The sequence below is a fragment of the Salmo salar genome, chromosome ssa08 (assembly GCF_905237065.1).
Source record: "Salmo salar chromosome ssa08, Ssal_v3.1, whole genome shotgun sequence".
Classification (NCBI taxonomy): Eukaryota; Metazoa; Chordata; class Actinopteri; order Salmoniformes; family Salmonidae; genus Salmo; species Salmo salar.
In genome coordinates, this window is record NC_059449.1 from 11,361,954 (window position 1) to 11,374,868 (window position 12,915).

Consider the following 12,915-nt stretch of genomic DNA (forward strand, 5'->3'; position numbering starts at 1 on the left):
TCCTAAAGTACATAGTAACATACATACTCACAACTATTCAACTGTACATAGAAGTCTTCCACCCATGTTAGAGCCAATACAGTCTCTGCATAGTACTGTTTGTCAACCTTCTACAGCCCTCATTTAAAACAACAATTATGCTGCTATTTAATAACCTAGGTCCTAGAGGTAAGCAATGTTTAATAATGTACAATTAACCAAATAATGAATTCATAATTAATCTGTATGGCATATATTGAAATCTGTAATCTTCATCCCTAACTACAACGTTTTCAGACAAGATAGAACGACCAAAGGGGGCGGTGTTGCAATCTACTGCAGAGATAGCCTGCAGAGTTCTGTCCTGCTATCCAGGTCTGTACCCAAACAATTTGAACTTCTACTTTTAAAAATCCACCTCTCCAAAAACAAGTCTCTCACCGTTGCCGCCTGCTATAGACCCCCCTCGGCCCCTAGCTGTGCTCTGGACACCATATGTGAACTGATTGCCCCCCATCTATCTTCAGAGCTCGTGCTACTAGGTGACCTAAACTGGGACATGCTTAACACTCCAGCCATCCTACAATCCAAGCTTGATGCCCTCAATCTCACACAAATTATTAATGAACCCACCAGGTACAACCCCAAAGCCGCAAACACTGGCACCCTCATAGATATCATCCTAACCAACGTGCCCTCTAAATACACCTCTGCTGTTTTCAACCAAGATCTCAGCGATCACTGCCTCATTGCCTGCACCCGTAATGGGTCAGTGGTCAAACGACCTCCACTCATCACTGTCAAACGCTCCCTGAAACATTTCAACGAGCAAGCCTTTCTAATCGACCTGGCCCGGGTATCCTGGAAGGATATTGACCTCATCCCGTCAGTAGAGGATGCCTGGTTATTTTTTTTAAATGCCTTCCTCACCATCTTAAATAAGCATGCCCCATTCAAGAAATGTAGAACCAGGAACAGATATAGCCCTTGGTTCTCCCCAGACCTGACTGCCCTTAACCAACACAAAAATATCCTGTGGCGTTCTGCATTAGCATCGAACTGCCCCCGCGATATGCAACTTTTCAGGGAAGTTAGAAACCAATACACACAGGCAGTTAGAAACGCCAAGGCTAGCTTTTTCAAACAGAAATTCGCTTCATGCAACTCCAACTCTAAAAAGTTCTGGGACATTGTAAAGTCCATGGAGAATAAGAACACCTCCTCCCAACTGCCCACTGCACTGAGGATAGGAAACTCTGTCACCACCGATAAGCCCACTATAATTGAGAATTTCAATAAGAATTTTTCTATGGCTGGCCATGCTTTCCACCTAACTACCCCTACTGCATTCAACAGCACTGCACCCCCCGCAGCTACTCGCCCAAGCCTCCCCCATTTCTCCTTCTCCCAAATCCATTACGCTGATGTTCTGAAAGAGCTGCAAAATCTGGACCCCTACAAATCAGCTGGGCTTGACAATCTGGACCCTTTCTTTCTAAAATTATCTGCCGAAATTATTGCAACCCCTATTACTAGCCTGTTCAATCTCTCTTTCGTGTCGTCTGAGATTCCCATAGATTGGAAAGCAGCTGCTGTCATCCCCCTCTTCAAAGGAGGTGACACTCTTGACCCAAATTGCTACAGACCTATATCCATCCTACCCTGCCTTTCTAAGGTCTTCGAAAGCCAAGTCAACAAACAGATTACCGACCATTTCGAATCCCACCGCACCCTCTCCGCTATGCAATCTGGTTTCAGAGCTGGTCATGGGTGCACCTCAGCAACGCTCAAGGTCCTAAACGACATCGTAACCGCCATCGATATGAAACAATACTGTGCTGCCGTATTCATTGACCTGGCCAAAGCTTTTGACTCTGTTAATCACCACATCCTCATCGGCAGACTCAGTAGCCTTGGTTTCTCAAACGATTGCGTCGCCTGGTTCACCAACTACTTCTCTGACAGAGTTCAGTGTGTCAAATCGAGGGCCTGCTGTCCGGACCTCTGGCAGTCTCTATGGGGGTACCACAGGGTTCAATTATTGGGCCAACTCTTTTCTCTGTACACATCAATGATGTCGCTCTTGCTGCTGGTGAATCTCTGATCCACCTCTACGCAGACGACACCATTCTGTATACTTCTGGCCCTTCTTTGGACACTGTGTTAACAATCCTCCAGACGAGCTTCAAAGCCATTCAACTCTCCTTCCGTGGTCTCCAACTGCTCCTAAACACAAGTAAAACTAAATGCATGCTCTTCAACCGATCGCTGCCTGCACCTGCCCGCCTGTCCAGCATCACTTCTCTGGACGGTTCTAACTTAGAATTTGTGGACAACTACAAATACCTAGGTGTCTGGTTAGACTGTAAACTCTCCTTCCAGACTCACATCAATCATCTCCAATCCAAAGTTAAATCTAGAATTGGCTTCCTATTTCGCAACAAAGCATCCTTCACTCATGCTGCCAAACATACCCTCGTAAAACTGACCATCCTACCAATCCTCGACTTTGGCGATGTCATTTACAAAATAGCCTCCAATACCCTACTCAACAAGCTGGATGCAGTCTATCACAGTGCCATCCGTTTTGTCACCAAAGCCCCATATACTACCCACCACTGCGACCTGTACGCTCTCGTTGGCTGGCCTTCGCTTCATAATCGTCGCCAAACACATTGGCTCCAGGTTATCTCCGCTCACTGGTCACCATAGCAGCATCCACCTGTAGCACGCGCTCCAGCAGGTATATCTCTCTGGTCACCCCTAAAGCCAACTCCTCCTTTGGTCATCTCTCCTTCCAGTTCTCTGCTGCCAATGACTGGAACGAACTACAAAAATCTCTGAAACTGGAAACACTTATCTCCCTCACTAGCTTTAAGCACCAGCTATCAGAGCAGCTCCCAGATCACTGCACCTGTACATAGCCCATCTATAATTTAGCCCAAACTACTACCTCTTCCCCTACTGTATTTATTTATTTAATTTATTTTGCTCCTTTATTTATCCTTTATATTCCTTTATATTATTTATAATTTAACTTTGAACTTTCTTCAAACTACAAATCTACCATTCCAGTGCTTTACATGCTATACTTTATTTACTTTGCCACCATGGCCTTTTTGCCTCTACCTCCCTTATCTCACATCATTTGCTCACATTGTATATAGTCTTATTTTTTTCTACTGCATCATTGATTGTATGTTGTTTTACTCCATGTGTAACTCTGTGTTTTTGTATGTTGTCGAACTGCTTTGCTTTATCTTGGCCAGGTCGCAATTGTAAATGAGAACTTGTTCTCAACTTGCCTACCTGGTTAAATAAAGGTGAAATAAAAATAAAAAAATTAAATATTCAGAATGATTACATGACATTTTCTAGCCTATCGGTATGTTGAGTCTGCGTCTTGGTTTCAGTAATGTGTCTCTTGAGAAAATTACAACTTGTATAGTAGAGAAGATTTTATTGTTTTGTCGTTGGAACATTGTCTTGTTCTACCAGCGATACAGAAGCAGTTGTGAGGGTGTGCGGGCGCGGGCCTACGTCCAGGCCTGTGGTATGAGTCATCCATCCTGGCCCTAGGTTCTCAGAAACTCAACCTCTCTGCCACTCTAGCCAATCTCAGGTTGTCATGGCGCTCTCCATTGTCTGATTAGTATGCGTGAGAAACAAACCCGTAGCTGAGATTACAGACATTAATAGCATAGTAATGGCCAGATAAGTGGCTGGTTCATAGCATAATTAGCAAAGGAAAAATAACTCAACAGTCTGCACTGTGAGTGTCACAAAAAAATAAAACGGTTTTAATCTGTCGTTGTTCATTGGCGCGGTAGGCCTACATTCCTGTCACTTGAATTCTACACAGAAGCACATGGCTTACTTCCAGTATCTGTAGTATCTGAATCAATGTGATTCAGTATTTCATTCAGTATCGTTCTTCTATCTCCTATCCGTCTAGACTATCTGCCTTGTGCGTCTAGACGATCTGATTCAGTCCTGAGATCTTCTATCAGCTGTCAGCCCAACCGTATCTGATTCCACATCCACTCCGTATTCCTATCTACAGTGTCTTTCATCAACGTGAGCTCTACGCTCCCCTCAGACCATACCTGATGCAGGGTCACTCCTCACTCCTCCTCTGCCCAGATCAACTCTGCTCTGGCACTACTTGCACACAATTATTATCAGCTGCGCTGCTTTTCTCTGGAGTCTGCGGCTCAATTTCATTTTGTCATTCTGTGATTCCTTGCATTCTATCTCCTCTACTTCCTTCTCATTGTTAATGACCTGGCTGACTGCAGCCAATCATTTTCATCTCGGGCGCGGCCGCCACATCACATCTCACCGCCGTCGCCAGGCGCGCAGCTCGTGCTGTCGTTGCTAGGCTGTCGTGCCTGCCGCTGCATGCAGAGCGACACGCGCCGTGGTTACCGCTGCCTCCGTGCAGAGTCGTGCTCAGGTCTCCCACTTGTCTTTATGTGGACGTGCCACTGCTGCTGACGGCATAGAAAACGAACAGGATCAGATTCACACAGCAGTTAAAGACAGCTATGGGTTATTTCATCTGTGTGTGTTTTAATAATGAACTTGATTCCTCGTTTGCATTTTCATCATTTTTATCATCATGTGCTGTCACATTTAACGTGTGTTTTTTTTGTTACCATTCTATTGTCATCATTTAACACCAATTGCTAATATTGATTGATTGAGAGATCATTGATTTGGCTGCAGGTCTTATCTCAATGTGCGCCTGTGTGTACGAAGCAGTACCACGCAGCGCTACATTTTTGCGCCAACTCTTCCGCCAGAGCGATTTTGTGTGTGTGTGTGTGTGTGTGTGTGTGTGTGTGTGTTGGCTGTTGGCCAGAACAGTGTGACTGATTAGTGCTGTGTCCAGCCCTGATTGTACTCACCAACCATAACCAATCAGTGCTTCATTCAGACAGTAGCCCTCGGTAGTACTGGCTGGGGTGCTGGGGAACCAGGCAGAGTGGAGATACACAGCTCAAATCGATCTACGTGTAACCAGTGATCGATTGTCTTCATTTAACCTTTATACAGGTTCGTCTCATTGAGATACAATCTCTTTTGCAAGAGGGACCTGTCTGATGACTAACCTTCTCTGAGGCTAAAGCCTTTAGTTCAGAGGGTTAACATAGTCTTCTGGGGCATCGGGTTCAATCACAATTACTGCCTGCTTCCCTCACCAACCCTGTAACCCTATAGGGATCAACCAGGAGTGCCTGTGTCCTGAGGCGCTATGAGAACCTGTCCCAGAGCTTTAAGACCAGCTACATAAGACAACAACCCCTAGGAAACGTTGTCATTCTGTTCTCTTTGTGTATATGACCTCCCCTGTAAAACCCCTACAGCATCCCCTATACTGTAAATCAGTCACTCTATAAACGACAGAGATATGTGTGAGTGTGTGTGTGTGCACGTGTGCGTGCGAGCGTGCGTGTTAGGGCTGGGGATTGCCAAGGACCTCACCATACGGTATCACGATATTTAGGTGCCGATACGATAGGTATTACGGTTCTCACCATTCTATATGCATTGTGATTTGATACTGTGATTTTATTGTGATTTGATGTTCCTGAACATATTGCTCACCATTATGTCTGCTGCAGAGACAGGAGAGAGCATGGATCAGTCATGGAAATAAAAGTGCTGAAAACATGTTGGCTCACTTTTTCAAAAGAGTTTTGGCGCAGGTACAGCCGACTAGTGCTAGCAACAACAAAAAGTCTCATCAATACTCTTTGTCATTGAGAAAGGGGTTCTTTGAGAGCCATAGCACTGTATACCTTTGTGACAACACACAGACATACTGCCATCTAAGCCCAACACCGCAATGAAAAAGCAATGAACCGCAATGAAAAAGGCATAATTCAATATCAGAAGGTAAAAACATATATCCTCTTCCTTTCACTAGTCAGTGCAGCATAACTTAACCACAGGCAGGCTGACTGGCGGGCTCTTCCATTTACGCTAAAAAAACAGGGGGGTTTGGTGGGGGAGGAGGGTGCGAGGGAGAGTGGCTGTTGGGCTGGTTACACCCCTCCATCTGCTCACAGTGTGCCGGGCTGCTGCTGCTGCTGCTTTCACCATCCTGCTTCTAATACAGACCCTCAATCCCTTGTTTTTATGGCTGAACACCTGCTTATGTCTTTCTCCTTGTAGCGAAGCCCATTCCTCCTTTTCTGCCTTCCCAATTCAGCAGTATTGTTCTCAATTTCCATTTAAAGAAACTCACAGGGAAGTAGAGTTGCTCTTTGCATTCCTCCTGGACTCAGTCTTCCCTTTACACTCCTTCCTTCAAAAACATGGTTATTCATGTTTATGCTTAAGACATTTCAAGGGAAGAGGAGTTTGATTTTTCTCTCCCAGTCCAGTTATGTGCTTCCTGGTGTTGCGGTTTCTATTAATGGACAGGAGGAATTGATCATCATCAGAAGAACAGAAGGAATGAGATCAGGGGCTGCCGCGCTCTGAGAGAGAGAGAGATAGAGAGAGAGAGAGAGAGAGAGGGAGAGGAGAGAGAGGAGAGAGAGAGAGAGAGAGAGAGAGAGAGAGAGGAGAGAGTGAGAGAGAGAGAGAGAGAGAGAGAGAGAGAGAGAGAGAGAGAGAGAGAGAGAGAGAGAGAGAGAGAGAGAGAGACAGAGAAAGGGAGGGAGAGAGAGAGAGAGAGACGGGTGAGAGAGAGAGAGGGAGGCGTGTGAGTGCCAGAGAGAGAGAGAGAGAGGAGCGAGGGAAGGGTGTGAGTGAGAGTCTGAGAGAGACAGCACAACACTGAGAGCGGACTTCCCTAGGAGCTGCTCACTGCTACAACGCCACAACTCACAGCTAGGGGACAAAACACACCCCAACACACACTCACACTGTACACACACCCAGCCGAGAGGAGGCTTTATCCACTTCTGACCGAAAGGCTTTGTGAAATTTCCGTGTATTGAAATCGAAGTGGACAAAAACCCAGTCACAATGGAAGAGAATATGGAAGAAGGACAGAATTCAAAAGGTACGGTGTAAAATCTTTAAAAACATTTTTTAAATATCTCGGAGCTATCCATTTTTCCTTTGTGTTGCTGCTGCTGCAACTGTATGTACTGTATGCCTATGTTACACACTCTCTCTTTGACACAGACATGTATTTGGATGCTGCCAAGCAAAGAATAAGCTACTGATGCAGACTAAGAAACACATGGATTGTAATTACTTGAGTGTTTTCGGGAGATTTTTTTCATTATTATTGATTGTCATCATCGTTCAGAGTTCATTGGAATTGCGCTGGTTTTATTTTGATTTGAGCAATGCTGTTTTGAAGGGTGGAGGGTGGGGAGGATGGAGGGAGGGAGGGAGGGAGGGAGGCAGAGAGAAGGAGGCGGGTGTTTGGGGGTCCCTTGTTTGTTGAGTGGTGGATTGGAGACGGGGTCCGTGGGAATTGTCTTGTCTTCTGCTTGAACGCTTCTCTTGGCGGCTCACAAGAGACAGAAGAGAAGTGAATTCACTTCCCTCCCTCCATCCCTCCCTCCTTCACTCACTCTCTCCATTTTCCCCGGGTATGGAAACAATGCAGCCATTACAATGCTATCTAAGCTCAAATCATCTCAAATCAGATTAGCACGCCTGTCTGTCCTCCTGTCCCTTTGACCCAGTAACAGTTGTTTGTTTAGTGGCGGGGTGTATGGCAGCTGTACCATTCATCTCATTTAATGGCACTGTGCTGGAGGATGGGCGGGTGTTGTCTTGTCGAGGGGGGATCAACAGAACACGTATGCAGCGCTAGCTAACACTATATACCCATTATGAATGAAAAATGTGAATGCGTTTTCTGTTATGGAGATGGAATGAATATTTCTGACTGTTTTTATAGATGACGGACACTCTTAGCCAATCAGAGAAAAGCATGGGGACCCATCTTTAGCCCAAGCAGATGCTGCCCTTCCTTCCTTCCTTCCTTCCTTCCTTCCTTCCTTCCTTCCTTCCTTCCTTCCTTCCTTCCTTCCTTCCTTCCTTCCTTCCTTCCTTCCTTCCTTCCTTCCTTCCTTCCTTCCTTCCTTCCTTCCTTCCTTCCTTCCTTCCTTCCTTCCTTCCTTCCCCTCCCTCTCCCTCTCCCTCCCCTCCCCTTTACCTCCTCCCCCACGCCGCTTTCACATACACAATTTACACATATGAACCACACACCCCCGCCCCTCCACTAAAAACACGTTACAAAAGGTTACACTTGGGGTTGGAGTGTAGAGAGAGAGACAGAGGGGGAGAGAGACAGCGATATTCTTCCATAACAAAGTCATCACCTACAGAGAGATGAACCTGGAGAAGAGTACCTTAAGCAGGCTGGTCCTGGGGCTCTGTTCACAAACACAAACATACCCCACAGAGCCCCAGGACAGCAACACAACTAGACCCAACCAAATCCTGAGAAAAACAAAAAGATAATTACTTGGCACATTGGAAAGAATTAACAAAAAAACAGAGCAACTAGAATGCTATTTGGCCCTAAACAGGGAGTACACAGTGGCAGAATACTTGACCACTGTAACTGACCCAAACTTAAGGAAAGCTTTGACTATGTACAGACTCAGTGATCATAGCCTTGCTATTGAGAGAGGCCGCCGTAGGCAGACCTGGCTCTCAAGAGAAGACAGGCTATGTGCACACTGCCCACAAAATGAGGTGGAAACTGAGGTGCACTTCCTAACCTCCTGCCAAATGTATGACCATATTAGAGACACATATTTCCCTCAGATTACACAGACCCACAAAGAATTTGAAAACAAATCCAATTTTGATAAACTCCCATATCTACTGGGTGAAATACCAGTGTGCCATCACAGCAGCCAGATTTATGACCTGTTGCCACAAGAAAAGGGCAACCAGTGAAGAACAAACACCATTGTAAATACAACCCATATGTATGTTTATTTATTGTCCCTTTTGTACTTAAACTATTTGCACATCGTTACAACACTGTATATAGACATAATATGACATTTTAAATGTCTTTATTCTTTTGGAACTTGTGTGAGTGTAATATTTACTGTTCACTTTTTATTCTTTGTTTCACTTTTGCTTATCCATTTCACTTCCTTTGGCAATGTAAACATGTTTCCCATGCCAATAAATCCCCTTGAATTGAATTGAGAATGAGAAAGAGGGAGTGAGAGAGGGGGGAGAGAGAGAGAGAGAGAGAGAGTTGAATTGAGAATGAGAAAGAGGGAGTGAGAGAGGGGGAAGGGAGAGAGAGAGAGAGAGAGACTATGACTATGAGATAGAGAGAGGGAGGGAGGGAGAGAAGCGGGAGGGAGAGAGAGCGAGAGAGAGAGATGGAAAGAGAGAGAGGGGGGGAGAAAGAAAGATAGGGGGAGAGAGAGAGTGAGGGAGTGAGTGAAGGTTCCCTGCCATGGTCATTGTCCTTCCAGTGGTCCCTGTCGCGTATTTAAGTAACTGTTCTGTTGATCGCTCATTAGCCCCGACCCACATCTGAAATAGAGAGAGATGGAGGGAGAGAGAGAAAAAAAACAGGGCAGCTTAAACATATCATTTTGTTTTTGTAGAACCCATAATCTTTTCTTTCTTTTTTTCTCACTCTCAATCTGTCTCTCTCCATCCCTTCTCTCTCTGTCTCTGTCTCTGTCTCTGTCTCTCTTCTCTCTGTCTCTCTACCTCTCTCTTCTCTCTCTGTTTCTCTCTCTCTCTCAATTCAATTCAATTCAAGGAGCTTTATTTGCATGGGAAACATATGTTAAGAACTCTGTCTCTGGCTCTTCTCTCTCTCTATCCCTTCTCTCTCTCTCTTTCTCTGTCTATCTCTCCCAATGCCAAAATAACTACAACCATGTGGCGATGGTACTCAATGTGACCAAATCCAAAATGTGCCCCATCACAGTTTGCCAGCAACAGCAACAGAGTCAGTCTATGTTTACCGACAGGGGTTGGTGGGATTAGATGGTTGTTTACTTCTGAGTGAGCACCACCCACCTCTGGGAGAAAATGTGTTAGCTCCGGCCTTTGGAAAATCTTCAACTGCTGGACTCGAACCATTTGAAGTTCCCAGTTCAATTAGTTGTTTCCCTGCGTGTCATCTCTTCATTACCATACTCTCTAGAGTCTAAAGAGTCAGGTGCTGAAAGCAGAGGGTCTGTGAATATTTGTCCAGGCAGTTGTTGCTTTCTTGAGATAATAATAAATGCCTTGGGGTGTTGGATAGCAGAATACTGATAGTCTCTCTCTCTCTCTCTCTCTCTCTCTCTCTCTCTCGCTTGCTCTCTCTCTACTTCCCTCTATGCGGCTGCGGGTCTCCTATACTTCATTGCAGCATACTTGGCTAACCACAAATATAGCCGAACCCACAGAAAAAAATGATCAATGCAAATCTCTTTAGCAGGCTGAGGGAAGGGACAATTGGAGGGAGAGGGCAAGGGACGACAGAAGGAGAGATGGAGGGAGGGAGGTAGCTGGGTGAGCAGAGATGTGCTGTGGAGAAACAAAACGACAGCGATGGTGGTGACGACGGAGAGATGGGAGGTGCTCTTTCACACTCTCTCTCTCTCGCTCTCTCTCTCTCTCTCTCTCTCTCTCTCTCTCTCTCTCTGATGGATGGAGGGATGTTGTTTTGGAGAAAGCAGGAGGGATAGCGGGAGTGGGTTTGAAGAAGTATGGAGATTAACAAGGTAATGGTGTCGATTTTTGAGAAAGCAAATACCTCCTACCCGTATATCAACGCGGCAACACACGCTTACACAGACATTAATCACTGTACGCACACACACACGCAAACACACACACACACAAACACACACACACACACACACACACACACACACATAAACACACATATCTGGTCTCCCCAAACACTTAGATTTAGAAATACAGAGCATTAGGAAGTACTCTGCGTGGGGGGTCAGCACGGGCAGCTGTGGTCATAACGGTGACGAACATGGTGATGATTCTGATGATGTTATGGTGTTGATTATGGGGACGGTGATGCTGAATGTTATGGTGATGACTGGTTGGGACAAAAGTGCTATTTGCTGACTAAAAACTCCTGCCTGATTTCAATAAACTATTCCCTGTCATCTTCAACCACCTCCAATCTCTTGTTGATTGTATCAGGAAGTACAGCACTTCCACATTGTAAAGCGTTCATAGCTTGGAAAATGGAGGGCTTATAATATAATTCAATTAGAATCAAGCCGGTCTCTGATGGCAGTTTGAATATTGAAGCACTATTGATTTATCCGGGCGTGATAAGCCGCAGCGGGAGTGAAATGAAATACCCAGGCTGCACTCCCCCATCTACAGCTAGCATCATGCTGCTGTTGCTACCAACAGAACTCCATGGTAAGGACGTATGAACATCCATCAGCACTCTCTTGGATTTTTGTAACAGAGCTGTGTGGGATTTTCGCGGCTGATTTATGTTGAACCATTTGAATGACTAATTGACTCTCTTCCTTCACTTTGGGTTAACGTTATTGGATGTTGCTTGTCTTTTAGGACAGTGGAGCTTTTTTCTGTTCGTAAAAACAGTCGAGTTGAGACAATTGTTGTCACGTTACTAACTCTGGTACATAAACAATCGACTAACTGGCCCACCGTGGTTTGCATCAATGATTGAGCCTGACAATATAGTTAGAGAGTGTACTATGCTGTGAAATGGGGGCTGAAATGACACTGGTCCAAACTGAGGTTCTGTGACAAAAATACTCTCATTATGCGTGTGGATAAAATGTTGAACCAGTGTTTTCAGTGATATAGTCCTATAGAGATCCCTCACACTCTACCGACTACAAACTCACCTTAGGGCTTGTCTAGGCTCTTTCATTACATTCTGGATGGTCTGTGACTCAGACTGTGGGTTCCAAGATAAATATCTGAATCAACTTGATCCAGTACCTGTGTAAGCCATAAGCTACAAATCACCGTCCCCTTCGCCCACCAGTGGGTATTGGCTAAGAGAAAGTGATCCATAACTCTCAGTATCCAAGAGGCAGAGGGAGTTAGTGGGCCGTGGGGGTCATGCAGAGAAGGAGGCAGGCAGGGAGATGGGCAGGGAGAGAGGGAGGGAGGCAGAGAGAGAGGGAGGGAGGCAGGGAGATAGGCAGGGAGAGAGGGAGGGAGGCAGGGAGATAGGCAGGGAGAGAGGGAGGGAGGCAGGGAGAGAGGGAGGGAGGCAGGGAGATAGGCAGGGAGAGAGGGAGGGAGGCAGGGAGAGAGGGAGGGAGGCAGGGAGATAGGCAGGGAGAGAGGGAGGGAGGCAGGGAGAGAGGGAGGGAGGCAGGGAGATAGGGAGGGAGGCAGGGAGAGAGGGAGGGAGGCAGGGAGATAGGCAGGGAGAGAGGGAGGGAGGCAGGGAGATAGGCAGGGAGCAAAGGAAAGAAGCATGTAGGCAGGCCTATGAGAGGCAGGGAGAATGGGAGGAAGGCAGAGAAGCAACCCTACCGTGTTTCAGAAAAGGGTACAGGGAGGGAGGGAGGCAAGTCTGGGAGTAGAGTTCTGTTGCTCCAGGGTGATTGCTAGCCTGGCCTTGGCACTGATAGGACTTCAGTCATAAAACGTCCTGCCTGGCTGGTCCTAGTGTAGTCTATTTAGGCCAGAAAGATCCGGCCGGGGCTTCCCTCTCTTACCTTCTGTCTGCTCCACTCCTCTCCGGACTGCAATTATGCTAACAAGCTTTCTCGTTGTTACAGCTGGAGGAGCATGGTGACTAAAGTACTGAGAGAAAGGTCAAGGTACCAGGGCAACGCCACCGATTACGTCCGATGAGTGTTCTGACTGGGGTCTCTGGGAAAGCGGACTTTGTCTAGCGCTGGACTGGCTATAACTGGACAATAATTCCTCTTACATTTTTAGTTGTTTGCTTGTATTTTGGAGCAGAATTGTATTGAAGTAAAGCAACTGTTTCGTTGTGCTCTGTTCAGATGGGTACGATTG

At 46.0% G+C, this 12,915-nt stretch overlaps 1 protein-coding gene across 3 annotated transcripts in view; it reads left to right on the plus strand.

Moving 5' to 3' along the window:
* LOC106610164 (neuronal membrane glycoprotein M6-a) overlaps window positions 1–12,915 on the plus strand; it is a 73,146-nt gene that overhangs the window by 15,778 nt on the left and 44,453 nt on the right. Inside the window, exon 1 of one of the 3 annotated variants that reach the window (XM_014209345.2) lies at window positions 6,710–6,997. The exons of 1 other annotated variant lie outside the window; for it this stretch is intronic. In XM_014209345.2, coding sequence (XP_014064820.1) covers window positions 6,961–6,997 — 37 coding nt within the window. In that variant the 5' untranslated portion in view covers window positions 6,710–6,960. Of the gene's footprint in view, window positions 1–6,709; window positions 6,998–12,915 lie in introns of those variants that run through there. One more of the 3 variants, XM_014209343.2, reaches the window with a different exon arrangement.